Below are 21,835 nucleotides of genomic sequence, written 5' to 3'. Positions count from 1 at the left end.
TTCTATTTCTAGCTGTCATAGGGAAATTCTTGTGTTGGAAATATGCTTTATGGGATAATGGTGACTACATCCTGAGGTTACCTGCTTACTGGCAAAACTAAGCCAAATTGAAAACTTCAGAAACCAGATGAAGGCCAGTTACTCTGAAGGTTGATGATTGATTCACATACATGTTTTAAGTTGACTGTGAGTGAGATGGAGGAAACAACACAGGAAAGAGGTAGGACTTGTGGGGTCCCTGAGCCATAGAAACGTCTGCCAAGGGTAAAGGAGGTGATTGCGAAGTGGTACTAGATGGCCCACAAACTAGAGCCAGAGTATGAGAAGATTAGATAGAAATGTCCTTTTCTCACTAGGGGCCAGGAATTTGTAGGGATGGAGATGATTTCAGGCATGATTGGAGGAGATTCTGAGATTCTGAGACTAGGCTAGAATTTAGTATGTACTAGGTAGGGTTCTTGTAGTGCTGAAGTGGTACTAAATGGCCCATTCTGAGGGATGTCTGATATCAACCAACTGACTGATTTGTATTTCGCTGCAAACATTATGATAACATTTGCTTTCCTAATTACCAAAAATGATTAGAAGAATGGATTTTCCATTTAAAACCAGACATATTGTTCATGGAATCCCCTGGCACTTGACACATTTTATCTTACTAAGTATATCAGGGGTGTGTGAGTGTGTGTGTGTGTGTGTGTGTGTGTGTGTGTGTGTGTGTGTGTGAGAGAGAGAGAGAGAGAGAGAGAGAGAGAGAGAGGGAGAGAGAGAGAGAGATAAACAGAGAGAGGAGAGCCCCTCGTGTCCTGTGTTTTCCCCCAACATGCTATGACTATTCTTCCATGATTGGGTAAAGCTCAGTGTGCAGTAAGGACTACTTTTAAAATTTTTCCTTTTGATGCTGAGATAACTCTAATCATAGTTGTAAATGTGAAAACTTGAAACATTTAGCTCTCCAGACAAAACAAGAGATATGCTCAGCAAATAGTTTTCAGCTACTGGTAAATAAGCTTCTCTTCTGTGTTGCAATTTAGAAATGTAAACTAGTTTTTTTTTCTTTTTTTTAAAGCTGTGATTGAAAATTGAAGACTGAATTTAGATTAATCATTAGCTAATGCTCTCCTTGAAAACACTGGAGACCTGATGATAAAAAAAAAAAAAAATTAGCGCATTCAGAGGAAAGGGTCAAATGATGAATTTACATTCCTCTCTGGATTCCTTTTGTGTTCTAAAAATAGATCATTAACAAAGTTCTTTTTTTAAGTAAACAAAAGAAAAAGTTCTGTTTGAGTTGTTCACCATATTTATAATAGTACAAGTGGGCAATAAGTGTAATGTATAAAGAAAGGCTTGAGTCAAATTATGGTAAGTCCATATGGTAAAATATTATAGAAGAATTTTAATGGTATGGAAACTGTCTACAAGGTACTGCGATGGTAAATTGGAATACAAAACCACCACATGATTAATGCATGATTCAACTTTTTACTTCTGTGTGTGCCAGGGAGTATCTCCAGGGTAATACTCCAGATAAGGGATTTTAACTTATTTTCCATCTGTGTCTCATTATATGTTGTTTATAATTTAAAAATTAATTTCAATAGGTGTCAGAATTTTAAAAACTTCCAACCAAATCCATAACCTAGTGTAGATTACATTGTATCAAGAGGAAAATTACCAATTTTAAGAAGCAATGCAATGCTCGCTTTGGCAGCACATATACGAAAATTGGAAAGATTCAGAGAAGATTAGCTTGGCCCCTGTTCAAGGATGACACACAAATTTGTGAAGTGTTCCATATTTTTAATAGACAGAAATCAAAGAGAGGTTTGGACTGTTTAAGGCAAGAGCAATGATGGTGAAGTAATTAGTTTATAGAATAAAAACGGAGTTTAGACTGGCCTTAAACTTTGTTCCTTTTCATCTACTGAATTTCTGACTACCAACAAATAATAGAAGTTAGTTGGGCCTCAGAAGACTCTACAGACTTGTTGGGTCCTATTGGCTACACATCTAGAACTCAGTTTCTTATTAGGAATAACAATACATTCTCTACCTGCCTCAAAAAATTTCTTATGAAGATTAAATGTTAATGTGTGTGAAAAAGAAACAATACAGAAGTTACCCTCCCTAAAGGTAAGCTTCCTGAATGACGATGTCTCTGTGTCATCAGAGTCAACGAAATGACTTTTGTCATCAAAGAAGCTCACTGCTAAGAATGACTAAGAGTGTCTTCTGCTTTCAGAGTAGTAGGTTTTTCTTCCCTGTCAGATTCTTGCCCTTTCCTGAGGCAATTACTAGTAAGCTTTTCTGTGTGTTCCCTTCCAGAAATTTTTTATTACTAATGATTTTCTAACTTGACCAAGATAAGGTGGTAAAATAAATGAAAATTATGTTTTCTGTTATCCTTCCTCATTAATGTTAATTTGTATTGCTTATTGAAGTATGAACAAGCCAGATTTGACCTTTAGTGATTTCTTTACTAACAGAAGAGTCCTATATGCCCTTTCCATATTTCTATATCCAATTTCATTTTGACATTATGGAAAGAGATAAGACCTGTTTTGTTGGTTATTAAATTTATTACAGACAGTTATACCACTGTATTAAAATGTATGTTAATGTGTCAAATAATGATCTCTTTTTGTATAAAATTTTATATTGCTGATATCTTCTTTCAGGAAACTGTGTGAAAAAATTTCAGGTGAGGTAAAGGCTAATCCAAAAGATGTTTAATGGTGTCTCTATTAATAACATAGTGTTAGAATTTAAAGGGGAAACTTTGCCATTTAAGATCCTGAATATAGAAACTGATTTTAATTCTGTCCTTACATGCAGTTGATAAAAAAATCAACCACTGAACAATACTCGAGCAAATGGTTTATGAAGATGAACAGAAAATATTGATTCCTAAGGTTACAGTCTAAGAAACATCTATAACAAATTCCCCAATTTCCATGCTATATGGTACAAAAAAAATCATGGACTATGGAAATCATTTATTGATTATTTCTGAATCTCATATTTCCATCTGCTTAACTGTCAATTCTAATTGGATGTCTTGCTGTTTTCATACTCATTATCGACTTATCGAGACAAACGTACCATTCTCACCACCTGGTTTTCCTGCTTATCTTACCTATGTGTTATTAATAAACTATAATTCAAGGCTCACCAACTTTGAAAATTACAGAGTTGGAATAGACTTTAGTGGCCATCTAGTCCCCTTGTCTCTATTTGCAGATAAGAAAACTGAGGCTTCAGAAAGGGAAGAAAGGCACAATGACACACAGCTCCTTTGCAGAGAAGCCAGAACTGGGACTCCCATCTGCTAACAGTTACCCCTTGACTTCCCTGAAGCATCTTCCCAAAGGGTGTCTTTTGTTTTCTCTCTCTTGCCACGTTGACTTAGGGCCTCACAACCTTATATCTTGTCTGTGGCAGTGGTCTCTAAGAGCCTCTCTCTCTCAAATCTCTCTTTGTTACAATCCTTCTTGGCTGTCATTGTCTACTTTTAAAAACACTAGTTTACACTGGATTAGGAGTTAAGAAATCTGAGCTGTGATCCTGAACTCTGTGTGTGACTTGGGTTTTTGATATTTCAGTTTACTTAAATGTAAAATGTGATTCTTAACTGAAGCTTTATTACTGCCTAATCGTGTTTGAAAATACTTAGGGGTATTTTGTTTTGTTTTAGTTGTTGTAGTGACTGATGGGGGACCCTGACATTTAATGGACAAGACCAGGAAAAAAGGTCCTGCGATGCCATGGGACATTTCCACATATCAGAAAATTGTCTTCCCAAAGTGGCAATATTCTAGTCTTCCCCTATTAAGAATTGATCCCTGAATTGATCTCTACTGCCCATTTTTACACAAAAATCATCATATCATTCCTCTCAAATTCATTCAATAGACTCAAAAAGTTCTAACTCTTCCATGTGGTTTTCAAAGTTTTCCAAAAAAATAAAAATAAAAACCAAGTGGAAATTTACTATTCTGGTCACACTGAATTATTATTTATTGTCTCTCTACAGGTCTTTCTCAATCCTACCTCTGCACCACTTGTACTGTGCTCTCTCTAGATTTGTCCTTCCTCAGCCTTTGTACCTAGATAGATTTTGCCAGTTTTTCTAGTTCTAGGTCAAGTGCTTTATTTTAAAAAATGCCTTTCCTTGCCCTCTTTTGAACTTATCTTAACATGTATCTTAGCACTCAATCAAATTCTAATTTCTCTTGTTACTTAACTGTGTGTGTTTTTCTGGCTTCAAAAAGAGAATACAAACTTCTCCAGGGCAAAGATCATATCTCATACTTCTTTGTACATCACAGTGTTCATAGCAGGCCATGCACTTGATCAATGTCTGCTGAGTAAAATCACATTACAGCAAACACAATTAACATTTCCCATCACCCCCTCTATTTTTATACTAAGGTCCTTCTGTCTCTTCATTCCTTAGGCTGTGTGCTCTCACAGTAGGAAAAACCCCATATTTGTTTTCATAGAGGATGGGTCTTTGTTTTCTCTGGTGTTCTGTCCCTGCATCAGATAACCTCTGCCTTTCAGCTTCTCTCTCTGTTGCTTTTCTTGGTTTTCCCTTGTGTCTGTGCAAAGCTACCAGCAGAGAGAAGGTGAGCAGAAGAAATCCTGATGAACAAAGACATTTGGAGAGTGGATAAATTAGGAAGAATACCCATGGCTGACACACACTTATGTCCTTTTATTGTTATATGTTAGAGTCTTTTTTGGATGCTGCAAGTGGCACTTTGTCATTATTGTTGTTAATCAGTGTAAATGTGCTTGGGCTATTCAATCATATCAAACAACTATTTTGGAAAAGATAATGCAAGTGGTACTCTTAATCTTGTTCTTTCAACAGAAAGATTTTAATTTTTTTTTCAATTTAATTTCCTATAAATGTAAGAGATTTATGTCTTCAGGGGGTTCACTTTACATTGAATAATGTATATTTTTATTTTATTGACAGTGAATTTGTCTGCAGTACTCAGTTTCTTTTATCATATGTAGTTACCCTGTATAATACTAAAATTGACTTAAAAACATTAAAGAGTTTGGACATTTTAAATAAATTAAAATGACATATTTCAAGGTGATGCAGAATTTATACTATCATCTCTGTGTGGTCACATACACAATTTATGTATATGCAGAACGAAAGAGTAACTGCTTTCAGCAGTATCCTAAAACAATGATACCTAAGATGACCCCATGAAAGAAAAACTTATTTTATCACACAGGCATTAAACCATGAGTACCCTTGTCTGGAAACAGTTGTGTCTCTCAGAGTATATAGATGATTCCTCTGAAAAAGTAGTAAAGAATTTTTTTTTTTTGTACACTAAGCTTGGTGAAGTAAGTAGTGAGGGTTTATAGATTAAAAATATTATGTTTATTGATCCATAAAACAGATGTGATATACCACCAACAACAAAGGTTCTTCCCTTGAGATTTATGTTTGCTATCTGCAGGCTTTCAGATGGGTTGTTATTTCCCAGTTTCTCCTGAGCTGTCCACTGTAGGGCCAAATATGTATGTTTGTATATACATTTATATATTTCTTTTCTTCCTATACCACTTTTTCCCATTTTTTTACCTTATTGTAATAATCCAACTCTACAAGCTGTTTTGTGAGAAATGGTTCTCAGGGCCTCATCTTTTGATCCCTGGCAGTTTTTATGGAAAGATGGTACAGATACTTGGAAAATGTTAGTCAGGACATAAAAAGGGATTTGCTTGTTATATTTTCAGGAATTGTTTGGAAGTAGAAAAGAGCTGTTTTGAGTTTTGGTTTGTGAAAGGAGAGACAGTAATTCATAAAGGCAATAAATGTGAGCTTAAGAAATGTGTCAGCCTTTCATAGTTCAGCAGCAGGTAACCACAGGTAATGAAAGAACATATAAACCAGGGAAGAGCATGTGGTAGGATAGGAAGAGCTTACTCCCTGGTGTCTGGTTGATTTCCTCAGCTTTTAGTCCATATACATACTACAAAAGTCTTCTCCAGGATCTAAGGAGAGATAGAAGTTTAAAACCAGTCATATGCTGCATAGCAGTTCCATCATCTTTTAAGAATTCACACATGACTAGTAGGCCTTAGGAAGCACAACTCCAGCCATAAGTGTAAAAATCTCCTGACCCTGCATTTTCGGTTTCCTTTAAACAAGACAGCTTTTCAGTAGAGGTGATTGTGTAGGACAAAAGGGAAGGCAGAAGTAAGGTAATCTGAAAATGGGTCTAGGGAGTTGAATGAGTGTCCCCTTATTCTACAGAGCAGTATGGATATGGCTCATCCCCTTGAAGAATAAGCAATCCCAGCCACCAAGAAATAGTTCTGGCCCCACAAGAAGAGGCAGATCCTGTGGACCTATGAACTCTGGATAGGCAAAGTGAGTGGTGTTACCTCTCCAGCACTGTAACTTCGGAGTCTCTGGAGGTGTTGTCGATGTGTCAGTTGATTGGGAAGACGGCCGTTCTGAAGAGGGATTCGGGGGTCAATGAAAGTAGTAGCTCGACTGTTGTGGTCCACAAAAAAAGACTATAAACAGACCAATAAAAAAAGCACACTGTGAGAATGAGCCAGAATAAAATCAGTAATGTATGGGAATGCTACAGAGCTCAGTCATCATGTTTACTTCTGTCCCTCCTGCTTATCTACTCAAAATTAGATGGAAGACTGGGGCACTGTGTATCTGCATTCTTAGTAGTTGAATGTAGCAATATCAGTCACTTTGCACTGAGACACTATCATAACACTTTATAGAGTGATAATCATAACACTATTTAACATGAAAAAATAAGAGAATTAGAGCCTTTAATGGATAAAGAATACTAGTAATTAATAATTTATAGAACATTTTATTTTTAAAATAAATGTTCTTTTTCTGATTATAGAATTAGCACAGTCTCATTGAGAAAAAACTTTAAAAAGATGAAAAAAATAAAAAGAAAATAACCAAAATCATACTAAATATCACAATCTAAAGGCAATCACCACATTTTCTGTGTGGCATGTCTGATTATTACTATGTTCCAATATGTGACAAAAGTTATTCTTTAAATCTAAAATTACCTCTTATAAAAGAGAAAATTAATACTTTTTAAAAAATAAACGATTTGTGCTATAAAAGCCAAATACTCTCTTTTGAACAAAATGTAATTTTTGGTGAAGGTATCTTCGCATTAAATGACCTCAACCAATGCTCATTTTATGTATGTTCAGATGTCACCTAACAAAAGTAGCCAAACAAATTTTATACAGATCTAGAAATTATTCTTGGGAGGTATGAGCTTAAAATTTCAAGTATTAGATGTCATTGGAAACAAGGGCTGTATGTCCACAAATTAGATGGGACTGAAGATGATGTGCTTTGAAAATTGTTAGATGGCTCAAAAAGTAATGTTAAGGGTATTAAAAATATGAGTAAAGAATTTGAATAAGAATAAAATGTGAGTGAAAAAACCAACATTTACCAACATGTTTCTATAACGTGAGATTTTAAACACACAAATATAAACTAAACTAATAATATTAAGTGGGCATTTTATTATTCAACTCTATACTTAGACGTTTATAATTAAAGTTTGTATGGATTCCTTATTTTTTTATTAATTTTCAGTATAATTTAATTTTTTAGTATAAATTTCTAAAGTTGAGTTAATTACTGGATTAAAAGTTAGAAAAATGTTAAGCTTATTAATCCATATTAACAAACTACCTTCATAAGAACTGTACAGAGTTAACATCTTACCATAATTCCATGAACTCTTTTTTGAGTATTTGAAAAAACTCTTAGAAATGTTGAATGGTAAATAATGATAAAGGATAGTTTACAAGGGAAACAAAACATTTTCTTATAGGTTTATTAGTCAATTTCATCATAGGAATATTGTCTACTTTGTCCATTCTCTTTTTTGTTGTTGGGATATTAAGTTTTTTTTATTTATTTGTAAGTGTGCTTAGGTACTCATCTGCCTTCAACTTGCTTTTGATTTTTGTTTGTTTCATCTTATAATACACAGAAATTTTATATTCCTATGTGTTCAAATCTCAATTATTTTTCTATCTAGAGGTCAGTTAAATGCTAAATTTAAATTTTATGGGTTAATCATTTCTGAAATGATGGAAAGTTGTAATTTGATATTTTTCTCCAAAGCTCATTTTGTCCAAATCACTCATTTCCTATTGTTTTATTACACAAAATGCTTATAAACACCACTGTCTTTTTCAGAAATATTTATCTGTTTCAATGGTCTATGGGATTTTTGCAGCTTCAATTAATGTTGATAGGGCAAGTTTCCTTTCATTATTATTATTTTTTTTAATTTTCTTAATTTCATTTTCCCAGATGAACTGATATTAATTTTATTAAGTTCTGAAATAGTTCTACTTGCATTTTGTTTAGCATTACCTTAGGATTACAAATGGTTTTAGAGAGAATTCATTCCTTATAATACTTGAATTTACCTGCTTCCCATTTCTGAACATAGAATGACTCTTTATGCAAGAATATTTTTTTCTCAGTAAAATATTATAGTCATCTTCCTGAAAAGACACATATTTCTGGTTAAGATAGTTTATATTTAATATTAACTGTTGCTATTCCAAGTGCATCTTTTCCTGTTATGTTTTGTAACCTATCATTACGGTACCTAGGAAAATGATTATTGGTGTATTTTTTTTGTGTCTGCTCATCATATAAATGCTTCTATCAAGTAAACTGCTCTTTTGAGTTCATCATCTTTGTTTTTAACTTGCAAATAATTATGATATTTTTGTCTTCTTCTTTACAAGGTCTCTTATCTTTAACCTCCTTTCTTGTAATATTGGTGAGAACTTCTAGAACAATATTAAATAGATATAGCAGCTGCGATCTTCTTGTTCTTGATTTTGATAGGAAAACTAGAGTCCAACTGTAAAATGGGAAATGGTTCATTATGTTAAAGGAGCCTTATTATGTCATAAAAAATATATTTACATTTTTATTTTACTGAGACTACTTTTTTTGGTTTAAAAATATATATGTGTAATAATAGATTTTCTAGTAGTAAATAACCTTTACATCATTGGGAGAAAATCTATTAAATTGTGGTGTGTCATTCTTATTTTAATGTACTATCTAAATCAACTTTGTTTTGATTATGAGCTTTTTGGAACTCAAGTGAGTATCGTCTATAGCTTTTTAAAAAAATTCTGATTTCCTTAGTTTTGCTTACTCATCTCAGTGCATGTGCATGTGCTTAGATTTACACAATTTAATCAAATGTGTAGGTTTATGAATCCACCACCAGAGTCATCACTACAAGAACACTTTATGCTGCCTGTTTATGATCACACTTGAAAATCACTCCCTTTATGCTGCCTGTTTATGATCACACTTGAAAATCACTCCCTTTATGCTGCCTGTTTATGATCACACTTGAAAATCACTCCCTTTACTCAAAATTACCTTTAACCATTGATTAACCAGAAATGTTCTCCATTTCTATAATTTTGTCATTTCAAGAATGCTATAGAAATGAAATCATACAGCATGTAACCTTTTGGGACTAACTTTTTTCCACTCAATCTAGTTTCCTTCAGATTCATCCAAGTTGTTGCATGTATCAGTAGTTATTTTTTATTGCTGAGTAGTATTCTGTGGTACAGATGTACCAGATTTTGTGCTAATAACTTTTGCTTTTTGTCTGCTTTCCTTAGTCAAGTTATGACTCATAAAAAGAACTCTGTAGTTTCCATTTTTTAACTATGTTCTAGAGTAGCTCATAAAGCTATCTGGGGTGAGCAAGAAATTCATTATGCATTTTCCAGTTTATTTTATGACTATAAGTCTATTAAATTTTTTATATTTCCTGAGCTATTTTTATCATTTATATATTTTAAAAAGTTATCCATTTCTTCTAGATTTTCTAATCAAACATTTATAGAACTATACATGCATTTTCTTTCTTTTTAAAATTCCTTTGAATCTGTTATATCTAATTTCTTGGTTTTATTTGCTATTTTCCCTTATTGATTTCTCTTCTAAAACAACTTTTATGTTTATTTATTTTTTAATTACAGTGGGCATTTAATATTATTTTATACTGGTTTTAGATGTACAGCATATTGATTAGATACTCATATAATTTATGAAGTGATCCTCCTGATTAGTCTAGTACCTACCTGGAACTATATACATAGTTATTAAAATATTATTGACTATATTCCCTATGCTGTACTTCACATCCTTTGACTATTTTGTAACTACCAATCTGTACTTCCTAATCCTATCTCCTTTTTTAACCAGCCCTCCAACCTCCCTCCCATTAGGCAATCACCAGTTTGTTCTCTGTATCTATAAGTCTGTTTCAGTTTTGTTTGTGCATTAATTTTGTTCTACAGATTCCACATATAAGCAAGATCATATGGTATTTGTCATTCTCTGTCTAACTTATTTTACTTGGCATAAAACCCAAGTCCATCCATAAAAATTTCATTTTTTTTTGTATGGCCAAGTAACATTTCATTGTATATATGTATCACCATTTCTTTATCCAATCATCTATTGACAAGCACTTAGGTTGCTTCCATATCTGGCTACTGTAAATAGCGCTGCAGTGAATATAGGGGTGCATATATCTTTTCAAATTAGTGTTTTAGATTTCTTCAAATAAGTATTCAAAGTGGATTGCTGGGTCATATGTTAGTTCCATTTTTAACATTTTGAGAAAATTTCGTACCGTTTTCAACAGTGGCTATACCAATTCGCAATCTCACCAACAGTGCTTGAGGGTTCCCCTTTTTTCACATCCTCACCAACATTTGTTGTTTTCCAATTTATTGATGAAAGCCATTTGATAGCTGTGAGGTGATGGGAAGGTGAAATTTTAATTTGCATTTCTCTGATGGTTAATGACGTTTAACATCTTTTCATATTATATTGATCATCAGTATGGAGAAATATCTATTCAGGTCCTCTGTCCATTTTTTTTTAATTGGGCTGGGTTTTTTGTTTGTTTGTTTGTTTTGGCGTTGGATTAGTATGAGTTCTTTTTAAATTTTGGATATTAACCTCTTATCAGATGCATCATTGGAAAATATCTTCTCCCATTCAGTAGGTTATCTTTTTGTTTTGTTGATAGATTCCTTTGCTGTGCAATAACTTTTTAGTTTAATGTAGTCCCATTTGTTCATTTTTCCTTTTGTTTCTCTTGCTCCACATAATGTATTGGAAAAAAATATATATTACTGAGAACAACGTCAGAGAGTTTACTACCTATGCTGACATTCTTATGGGAGCTCTCTCATAAGTAACTAGCTACCTCTCTCTTACTGCCTGTAGGATTCTCTCTTTGTCTTTAATCATTGCCATTTTAATTATGATGTGTCTTAGTGTGGGCCTCTTTAGGTTCACCTTGTTTAGGACTCTGTGCACTTCTTGGACTTGTATATCTATTTCCTTCACCAGGTTAGGTTAGTTTTCTGTCATTATTTCTTCAAATAGACTTTCAATCCCTTATTCTCTGTCTTCTCCCTCTGGTACCACAATTATGTGAGTGTTGATACATATGATGTTGTCCCAGAAACCCATTAAACTATCTTCATTTTTTAAATTCTTTCTTCTCGTTGCCATTTTGACTGGGTATTTTCTGCTACCTTGTCTTCCAAATTGCTGATTCAATTCTCTGCTTCATCTTTTCTAGTGTTGTTTCTATTGTATATTTCATTTCAGTTATAATATTCTTCATTTATAACTGGTTCTTTTTTATGATTCCTTTGTCTTTTTTTTATGCTATCTTTTGTTGACATTCTTGCTAAGTTTCTTGAGAATCATTATTACCATTGTTTTGAACTCTGTATCTGGTAGGTTGCTTGTCTCCATTTCATTTAGTTTTCTTTTCTGGAGTTTTCTCCTATTATTTCATTTTGGACATGTTTCTTTGTTTTCTCATTTTGTTGCTTCTCTGTGTTTGTTTATATGTATTAGGTAGATTTGCTTTGTCTCTCAGTCTTATCAGGATAGCCTTATATAGTACATGCCATGTGTGGCCTTTTGGTGCATTTTCCCTGATCACCTGTACCAGGTGTTCCAGGAGTGTCTCTTGTGTGTGTTGTGTGTTCCTTTTTGTTGTAGTAGTGCATCGATTGCTATTGGCACATCAGTGGGTGAGACTGACTCTCAGCCTGACTGGATGTGTGGATTGCCCATGCTCACATCATATGAGCTGCTATGTGGGCTGACTCAATGGAGTGGGATTTTCTCCAGCAGGCTCTTGTATGCCTGTTTTAGACCACTCTCTGGGTATGCTGCTTATGAGTTTAATCAGGTGGTGTTCTGTTGTTCTCTGATGCCAGCTTCTGGGTGTGTTGGTTCTTGGGCCCCTTGGGAGTTGCTTATATGCAGGCCAAGGTTAGCTGCTGTTTTTGACTGACCAGGGGCTACAGTAGGTCACTTGCCTTTGCTGGATCTGGGAGCAGGTTAGAGAGGTCATGCTGTGAACAAAGGCCAGCTGCCATAAGTATCAGTCCTGAAGCAGCTCAGCTTCACCGGATACCCCAAGTGTTGACATTACCTGCCAGCTGCCCATAAGGCTCAGCCACTGAAAAAGTCTCAAGTGGTACACAAGTTTGGCAAGGTAGAATCCCAGAGTTTCACCAGGTTGAGGTGAGTGATGTTCACCAGATCCATGAAGATGCAGGTTTGGTGCCAGTGGTTAGCTTGGGGACATTTGCAAAAGTCTCAGAGCCCACCAAGGCCAGTCTCTGTTTGCTTTGTGCCTGCATACTCCCTAGAAAGACTGCAGCATGAGTTGGGCTGGTTGTCAATCACCAAAAGTGCCTCTGGCAGTGTGCAAGGTGAAGCTGGCTATTTGCTGCTAAAAGAGCCTACTGTGGTGTATAGGGAGAGGCTGGTTGCCTGGCCATTGAAAGTACCTTCAGCATTGTGTGAATTGGGTGGAACGGGGTCCCAGGGAGTCACTAGGGTGGAGCAAGCAGAATTCACCAGGCCAATGCAGATTTAGATTTGGTTGTGTTGGGGGAGCGCTCAACATAGGACAAATGGCGCCCAACTACAGGCTACATGGAAAGCAGGCTCAACACAGGGATAATGACGGCTGTCTCTATAGCCCTCACCTTGAAGCCACACAACTCAGTCTTTCCCTGTATATCTTTGGTGCCTCCCAAGTCACCATCCCTTTGCTGGAGCTCAGGGTGAGTGCTTGTGAATGAGTGAACATGGACTCTGTAAAATGATGCCTGGTGTTTCCAGCTGCCTTCTGTTTATTTCAACCCAACTGATAGAATCCTTGCTGATGTTCACAGCCAGATATTGTGGGGACTCCTCTTCCTAGGACTGGAATCCTGGGCTTGGGAGCCTGGTATAGGGCTGGGACCCATCACTCCTCTGGGTGGACATCTGTAGTCAAGATATCCTTCTCTATGCTCAACCATACACAGGGGTGTGGGGTCAGCCTGTTTTAAGTTTCCGCCCCTCCTATAAATCTTAACATGACCTTTTCTCTATATTTTTAGTTATAGGAGTTCCGTTCAGCTAGTCGTCAGAAGATTCTCCATGTTGATTGTTCTATAACTTAATTGTAATTTTAATGTGGTCATGGAAGGAGGCAAGCATGACATTTTCCTACTCCACCATCTTGCCTAGATCTCCTCATACTTATTATATCTATCTATCTATCATCTATCTATCTATCTATCTATCTATCTATCTATCTATCTATCTATCTATCTATCTATATGTGTGTATTTCTAATTCACACATTGCTGGGTTATGATCTATTAATTTCAGACAAATTTCGAGATGAATTTTTGCTTTAGTTACTGTTACTTTTTATCTTTTCTCTAAGTTATTGATTTGGAACCATATTTTATTTTTCTTGTTTGATAAAACTTTCAATGGTGCTAAACTTTTGAGTACAGCCTTTTTATATCCCATGTTTTATTAAGTATTGCTCGCATGTATTTTCAATAATTTCTCAATGTCTTTATTTTATTTTAAACCCAATAGTCACCTACAACATTGTTTTGAATCACTAATTAGCAAACATTTTGTTTTTAATGGTTATGTTTAAATTCGTTATTTAAAATTTAACTTTATTCTTTGTGGCCATGGAATGTAATCTGAGTATTATTTATTTTTTGGTATTCTTTGCGTTATGAAAGGTTATCACTTAAGGAAAAAGTTCTAAAAGATCTTGATAAGAAGTAAGCTTTGTCTTTTTTTTTTTAATTGTGGTAAAATATACATAGCATAAACTTTACCATTCTAATCGCTTTTTTTTTTCAATACATAATTTTTATTACATCTTTAGAAAAGCACAAAGAATTCTGAGGAATCATCCAATATCTTGACATTTCTGTAGCTGGACAACTTAGACCTTATCGATCAGCCTGCTGAACTGTTTCTTTTTCAGAAACAGATGCCATCAAAAAATTTTATATCTTTGTAACTACTGTGGCTTATTGAATCGAAGCTGCTGAATTTGATACAAGTTAAATGTTGCTTCCTTCAAGAATTAACTCATCTTTCTGGGCTTCAGATACTGAACAAGTAACACCTGACCTCATCCTAACTCTGCAGATGTATTTTTCACCCAAGAAATTTTGAATTTTAACAAGAGAGCCATTCTCCTGAACAACGACGTTGATGGATAGTGAGCATACACAGACCTCATCTTGGAAGCCCAGTGTAACACCCTCGATCATGTTCTGTATATGACTACAGATAGCGAACAGTAGCCAGGTTCCTTTTTATTTCCCCATCATTTGTCAACCTAGAGTCTCTTCTTTTTTATTTCCCAAGGACACCGAGTTCTACATCAATGTGATTGAAGTCTCTCCAATGGGTGTCTCTGGGGCCCTTCACAATAATCATGTGTCCTTTCAGAGTGATATCTACTTTTTCTAGAATACTGACAGTCTGAGTGCCGAGAATGGTCTTCATCCTCACAGTAGGTGCAGCAGAGTTTAATCATTTTTAAGTGTACAATTTAGTGGCATTAAGTATATTCATTGTTGTGTAAACCGTTACCACTATTCATGTTCCAAACTTTTTCATTTCCCAAACTGAGACTGTACTTACTTAAAAATAACTCCTTATTCTCTCCTTCCCCCGGTCCCTGGTGACAGCTATTCTACTTTCTGTCTCTATATCTTTGACTAGTCTAGATTTCTCACGTGAGAATATTTATTCTTCTGTGTCTTATTTCACTCAGCATGTTTTCAAGGTTCATCATTGTAGTAATTAATTGAATTTCTTTATTTTTAGCAATGAATAACATTCCATTGCAGACATTACAACGCTTTTGTTTGTCCACTCATGCCAGCTCTATTTTTTTCATTTTTATTGAGATATAAGTGACAAATAAAAATTGTAGATAATTAAGAACCATGAAAGCTCTATTTTAAACTAAGTTCCATAACACAAAATTATATTATTTAAATCCTGACTTATTTTGTTTAGGTAATCCGATAGGTATAAAACACATTTTTCTACTATAACTGCATTTCTTTCATTTCCTTTCATATTTTTCTTTTAGTTTTCTTTATGTAATATAATATGATGTTATTTGGCTTATAAAATTTATGGTTATTGTATATTTTAATTGTGCCATTGATTAACATAAAGTCTTTATTTGATACCATTTAATGATTCTGAATTTGAACTCCTTTTTGTCTGATATTAATACACTACCATTAATTTTTCTGTTATTGTTTCACACTGTATTAATATTTATTTTTTATTTTTAAACTTTCTGAATCATTTCTCTTTTTTTTTTGACTGGATTTCTTAAAATTATCTAAGATGAAGGTTTGAGTTATTTTATTTTTACTTTTTTTTTACATCTCAAATATTATCCTGGTGTCATACATATTGTAAATGATTTCTTCAATTTTTTTGTGTACCTTTTAAATATTTATGGTAGCTTTCTTTTTTGACATGTAAACATATTCTTTTTTTTTTTTATGGTTTCTACTTTTGGTGCCTGGATAAATCATTTTGTAGTGATGTCTTTTTTATAAGCCAGATCTGTTTATTACCAAATCTGAAAGTGTTTCCTTTTGGTACCTAAGTTTATCTTATTTTCACTTATCATTTTTAACTTTATGCTTGGCTTTACCTTTGTTATCTTATTTTTATTGTTTCCAGTTTCATTGTTTTCTTGTGGGTTTTTTTTTTGTGTATGTGTTTTGCTATATAACTATATTATGTTCATTTTTTTTGTAGAAATTCAAAAGAGAAAAAAATCTTGTTCTGAATGATACAAACAAACAGTTGCCTTTTAACTACATTTAGTCTTTGTTTTTCAAATTATCCAATCTGACACCTTTAAACACAACTAGGAAGTCAGCACAACTTTCCTTGCACTCCTCACCTGCCCTCTTCCTGCTTCCTCTTCTTTTTCATTCTAGTTTCGGGATAGTGATCCACAACGTTCCTATAAAACTATTCCTTTTTTATTGTATATTTTTATAGTATTTTATTATATATTTTCTGATATATTTTAAGCATTTAACAGCAATTATTTTCATTTATATTTATGTATTTGATTTATTTAAATATTCACCACCAGTCCTTTTATACTATAATTTTTCCATTATTGATTTCCTGTTCTGCTATATTGTGAGCCACCTGGAGAATAGCTTTAGTGTTTTCTTAGGATGAGTAAAAGAGTAGGGTAAGCTCTGAAATCTTGCACATGACATTGTTTTCCTAGTGTATTTACACTTCGATGATACCAATTTGTCTGGATACAGGATGATTGGGCTATAGCCTTTTTCATCAATAACCTGTAGTTTTGTTCTGTGCATTTCTATAGTTTAGTTTTATGAATGGGAAGTTTAAAGCTTGTCTGATTTTTATTCTTTTGTAGGTAACTGCCATATTACCATGGCTATATATTGATAAGATCAAAAAGAAGACATTCGAGAGTATGTGTAGATATAGAATTTGTTTTAATTAATTTTATTATAATTCACTAAGCCCAATTAACTTGCCCACCTGAACAATGTTTTAGATCACATTTTATTTTCATTATTTAATGATTTAATTAAATTAATATTTAATATTTAATTACTATGGCTGTACATATTAATCTGGTTTCTGCCTCAGGAACATCTATAAGTCATTCATACAACAGAGATTTATTGATTGCCAACTATGTGCCAAGCTCTATTCTATGCTCTTGGGATTTCATCTATGAGCAAAACAAAGATTCCTGCTCTCAAAGAGCCTAAAATTCTGCTAGGAGAAACAGACAAAACAGGAAACCTAACACATATGTAAATTATACAGTGAGCGCATGGGTTAGGGATCTTGTGGGAGCTTGTGGTATTAAATTGAATAGTTAGGGTAGGCCTCACTGAGAAGGTGAGATATGTTTTTTTTCTTTTTTCATTGTTTTTGCATTGTTTAAAACTTTTCCTTCACTTTTTGCAATCCGGTTTCTTCCTACCACTTGGGGGTTGCTTCTGTGTTCAGATTCTCTATCAGTGATTCGATTTTACATAGCATTTCTGCTGTGTTTTATCTTTACGCTATTACATTTTTTTCTTGCAATCTAATCTGTTTCTATGAGGTTGACTAGTTCATAAATTCATATTAGTAGAATCATACAATATTTCTTTTCCTGTGACTCGCTGATTTACCCTAACATGTCTTCCAGGTCTATTCATGTTGTCACATGTGTCAGAATTTCCTCTTTTTAAAGGCTGAATAATATTCCATTGCATGCTTATGCCACATTTTCTTTGTATATTCATCCATCAATGGACATTTAGGTTATTTCCATATTTTGTGTACTATGAATAATTCTGCAAGAAACATGGGAGCCCAGCTATTGCATCAAAATCAAGATTTTGATTTAATTTATACACACACACACACACACACACACACACCACACACACACACACACACACACGCACACACACATATACACCCAGAAGTGGGATTGCTAGATCATATATTAGTTTTATTTTCTTATGTCTCCTTCCTCTCAGCTTGTTTTTTGTTCATGGCTTCTTCTTGCTCAATAGAAGTCATGTGCTCCTGTATCATTTTGTGGATGACAAGCAGATATCTTTTAAAAATTCATTTCTATTTTCTGAAGAAAATTATACTATGAGATATAATTTTCTTAGATCATGATTCTGTTTCCTTTGCATAATAGTATGTCTTCATAGGCCCCTCCTCATTTTGTTGTTTTCATTCCTGCCACCATTTCATGTCTGCCTCAATAGGGATCTCCCCCTTTGCCCCCAGTCCCATGCCCTCAGCTCCAGCACCTCTCTGGATAATAGTCACCTTCCTCAGCTCAGCCCTAGAACTCACTTGAGGCCCACAGGCAATCTCTACCAAAGTCAGTGAGAGGTTGTGTCCTGTATCCTCCTCTGTCAGACTTTTAAAATGACAAATGAGTCAGATGCCATTTTGTTCTTTGCTTTAGTCTTTGTCTCTGTGACCCTTTGTGAGGATGACTATGCATGCAAAGACACCAAACAACTTGGCCTCATTTCTTGTATTCTTACCACAGTGCATACTAAAAGTGAAGCTTACCATCTCTGAATGTGCCAATAAAGCAAGAAGCAGATTCTCACATTAACTTACTTTTTATGTCAGTTATAAAATCATGAAGGCAAGGCAGGCATTATTATTGCTACTTTATGATAAGCAAAATTGATAAGAGACTCAGAGAGGTGAAGTGACTTTTACAGGGTCATATGTCTGGAATGGGATGGGCCAGACCCGGTACAAGTCTTCCTACCTCTATTTTTTTCCATTACTCTCTATCGTTCCTCTCTATCCTATGGATTGTGGTTGCACATTTCAAATTTAAGGTTACTATTATAGTTCAGTACATGATTTGCCTCTTAGAAATTTTGTCTGACAACTGTGAGTCTGTGTGTGTATTCAATTAATAGGGAGTCAGAGAGACCCTTTTTGTGTGTGTCTGTCGTCAAGCAGCTAGTTTGTATCATAACTGAAAGCAGAACTCAAGTCTTTCCATTTCAAATTTAGACTTTTTTCTTTCTTATGTATGATACTATCACACTAAACAAAATTAAAGGGAAAATGTCTTGCTAGAAATTCCCTAATATGCATTTTAAAATGATTAAATATTCAGTGCATGTCTCAGCTGTTGTGCTTTCTAGTTGTGTGAGGACTAGAAGGTGATGTGTGCCATGGAAGACCAGGGCTTATTGCATTTCAGGCCTTCTGCATTCCATGGGCTCCCTGCTATTTGTAGCTTAGTGTGAGATCTTCAGTCATGGAAATCCAAGGCTAAACAATCAGTTTATATTCGTGTGTGCTCTTTGCATAAAAAACACTGCCTTTCTGTTCATTGATTCATAGTGGTGTCCTCTTGGCATATTGGTTAAGCAATAAATGCAAACATGGCCACCACTGCAGACCACTGAGACAAGGCACTTACACCCTAGCACTGATTCTTTACTTTCTGTTCTGGCTCAGACTTTATTTCCTATACTAACATACTTCAGCAAGTCCTCACAGTATAAATCACTGTCATTCTCCCAGAGGAGGATACATCTTGTAAATGAGAAGGTCTTGGGGAGCAGATTCTGGCTATAGTGGCTTTTCTGCTAACAAGGCACCCCCTTTTCCTTAATTAATCCCCAACTGCAGAGGAGCAGGTCATAGAGCTTCCTTATATTAACAGACTTGCATTAAGTAGACACAATCTTTCTCCACATACTCTAGAGTCCAAGTGCTGAGGCACACTAAGGGGTTTGTGGGAGAGGGTTTGTGGCTCCCAGGGGCAATAACACCCCATCAATTCACTTGGAGGAATTGTGGCTTTCCAGGTTAACAATCATAGAGGAAAGGAACTGCGTAATGCAGTTTTCCACTGAAAAACATATCTGCTGGTGAGGCTTCTGATTTCTTTGATCCTAGAAGAGGGAGGGGTTCTTTGTACCAAAGTTTGCAAAAGATTGCAAGGACAATTCTTTAGTAAACTTTTGGCTTGTCCTATAATTACATTGAGTTGGCTGATGGTGATTGAGATAAAAACATTCTCATTTTAGCAAACTCAGCTAGGCTTCTAAAGCATTGCTGGGAAGGACCAGTTTTGGTTAAGGTCATACAAAGGCAAAATGCAAGCCAGTTAACATGACTCAGGCTCAATATATCCCATCACTGTTTGCCAGGCTGTTTTAATGAGTACTGAAGGCTTATTAGAGAAATCACAATGAGCAATCTAATAATGTCACTCCTATTTAACTAATAATTTAATTTCTTGAGAGTTATAGTTGTCTAAGGAGGCAAAACAGTAAAAAGAGATTTAAACAGAATCTGGTTTCAAGTTCCAAAGCTAAATTTAAAAAGATGTAGACAGTAGACAGTAGTTTTCAACTGGATGTGATTTTGTCCCCCAGGGGATATATAGCAAAGTCACAGCTTGGGGAGAGTTGGATGCTATTGGCCTTAGTGGGCAGAAGCCAGGGATGCTGCTAAACATCCTACAATGCACAGGACCAAAACCCTGCTGTGGATAATTACTCTCCCCTTCCTACTAGTGGTGAATGGCATGTATCAGACACACAGGCTTTCCTCTCCTTACCAAACTCTCTCCCCACTTTCTCACTGTCTTCTCCTTCCAGGAAAGAGCTTCTTTGACGAAAAGCCTACACAACAGTCATACTCACCTTTCCCTGCTGGTCTGTTTTGATCTCCCAGCCCCGGGGCAATTCCAGCCGAGTGTCTGCAAACAGGTTGATGAAATTCACCAAGTCCCGATTGTGCTGGTAGCGTTCAAAATTGCGTGCGTCCCGCCGGACTTTCAGAATCATGTGCTTTAAGCAGGTGCTACTGGTGAAGACTCGGTAGGCATTCTGAGATGGGGTCAGAACCAATTGGAGTAGAGAGTGGAGGATAAATAAAAACACAGACCAAGTACACTCTGAGCACCTAAATGTGATATAATGTGATTGCTGCACAGCCATTTATTGTAAGCCTCAAGGGCATAGCCTCAGAGAAGAGATTTTGCTCAAAAATTAAATGAGTACCCTTAAACCTGTTTGAGATCCTAACTCTACCTGCTGCTTCACAGCCTTGGACACAGTTGACCTCCTCGTGCATCTCAAAATCTCTACTCCTTTGTTCTTCCTTTATCTTCCCTCCTCCCTCTCTCTTAGCAGATTGCCTCTCTTAAGACTCTCTCTATCTCTCTGAGCATCATTCCTGTCTCTCTTTCATGGATCTTTCTTTGACTACACAGGTCTGCCTTTTTCTTCTTATCTGTCTACCTCAGGAATTCTTAATTTAGGCTTCCTGGGATTTAAGGCAGGACTTCAGAGGTCTGTCACTCCTTTGAATCCTCTGTATAAATGTGTGTGAAGGGGTTGGGGAATAAGAAAGAAATTTTAAAAGTTCCAGTAGTTTCTAATTGTGCAAATGACAATTCATGGCACATGGGGATGGTGTGTGTGTGTGTGTGTGTGTGTGTGTGTGTGTGATGATATGAAAGACTGCTTGTAGCCAGAGCAGGCTGGTACAGTGGCTCCTTTCAGCTTAGTGCCCCCTGGTGCCCAGTGCTTAGGGCATCGATTTCTGGCATCGTTGTCTCTTTGTTACTCACCCCTGCACCACTTGGCAGCTGCTCTGGGTCTAACCACTCTATATCTCAGAGGCCTCGCAGATGTAACCTACTAAAAACTGATCTCCTTTTACCCCTGCAACAACCTTTGTCACCTCATCAAACTACTACATCTGCCTAATGGAGGCACTACCTAACAGGTGACCAAAGCAAAAAGAATTCAGACTTTCTTGAGTCCTCATCTCCCATTTCCCTTA

At 35.4% G+C, this 21,835-nt stretch overlaps 1 protein-coding gene and 1 non-coding gene across 2 annotated transcripts in view; one reads left to right on the top strand and one right to left on the bottom strand.

Annotated features, from left to right (window-relative positions):
- Positions 1–21,835, bottom strand: part of HECW1 (HECT, C2 and WW domain containing E3 ubiquitin protein ligase 1) — a 483,256-nt gene that overhangs the window by 106,503 nt on the left and 354,918 nt on the right. Inside the window, exons 15-16 of the mRNA XM_011372467.2 lie at positions 20,689–20,874; positions 6,421–6,555 (exon numbers count right to left, since the gene is read on the bottom strand). Of these exons, the coding sequence (XP_011370769.2) occupies positions 6,421–6,555; positions 20,689–20,874 (321 nt within the window). The remainder of the gene's footprint in view (positions 1–6,420; positions 6,556–20,688; positions 20,875–21,835) is intronic.
- On the top strand, positions 1,699–1,805 carry LOC111747023. Its single transcript, XR_002783360.1, has one exon. It is a non-coding gene; the product is annotated as a U6 spliceosomal RNA (small nuclear RNA).

Source organism: Pteropus vampyrus, unplaced genomic scaffold (assembly GCF_000151845.1).
Source record: "Pteropus vampyrus isolate Shadow unplaced genomic scaffold, Pvam_2.0 Scaffold208, whole genome shotgun sequence".
Taxonomy (NCBI): Eukaryota; Metazoa; Chordata; class Mammalia; order Chiroptera; family Pteropodidae; genus Pteropus; species Pteropus vampyrus.
This window is presented reverse-complemented; position numbering and strand designations above follow the sequence as displayed.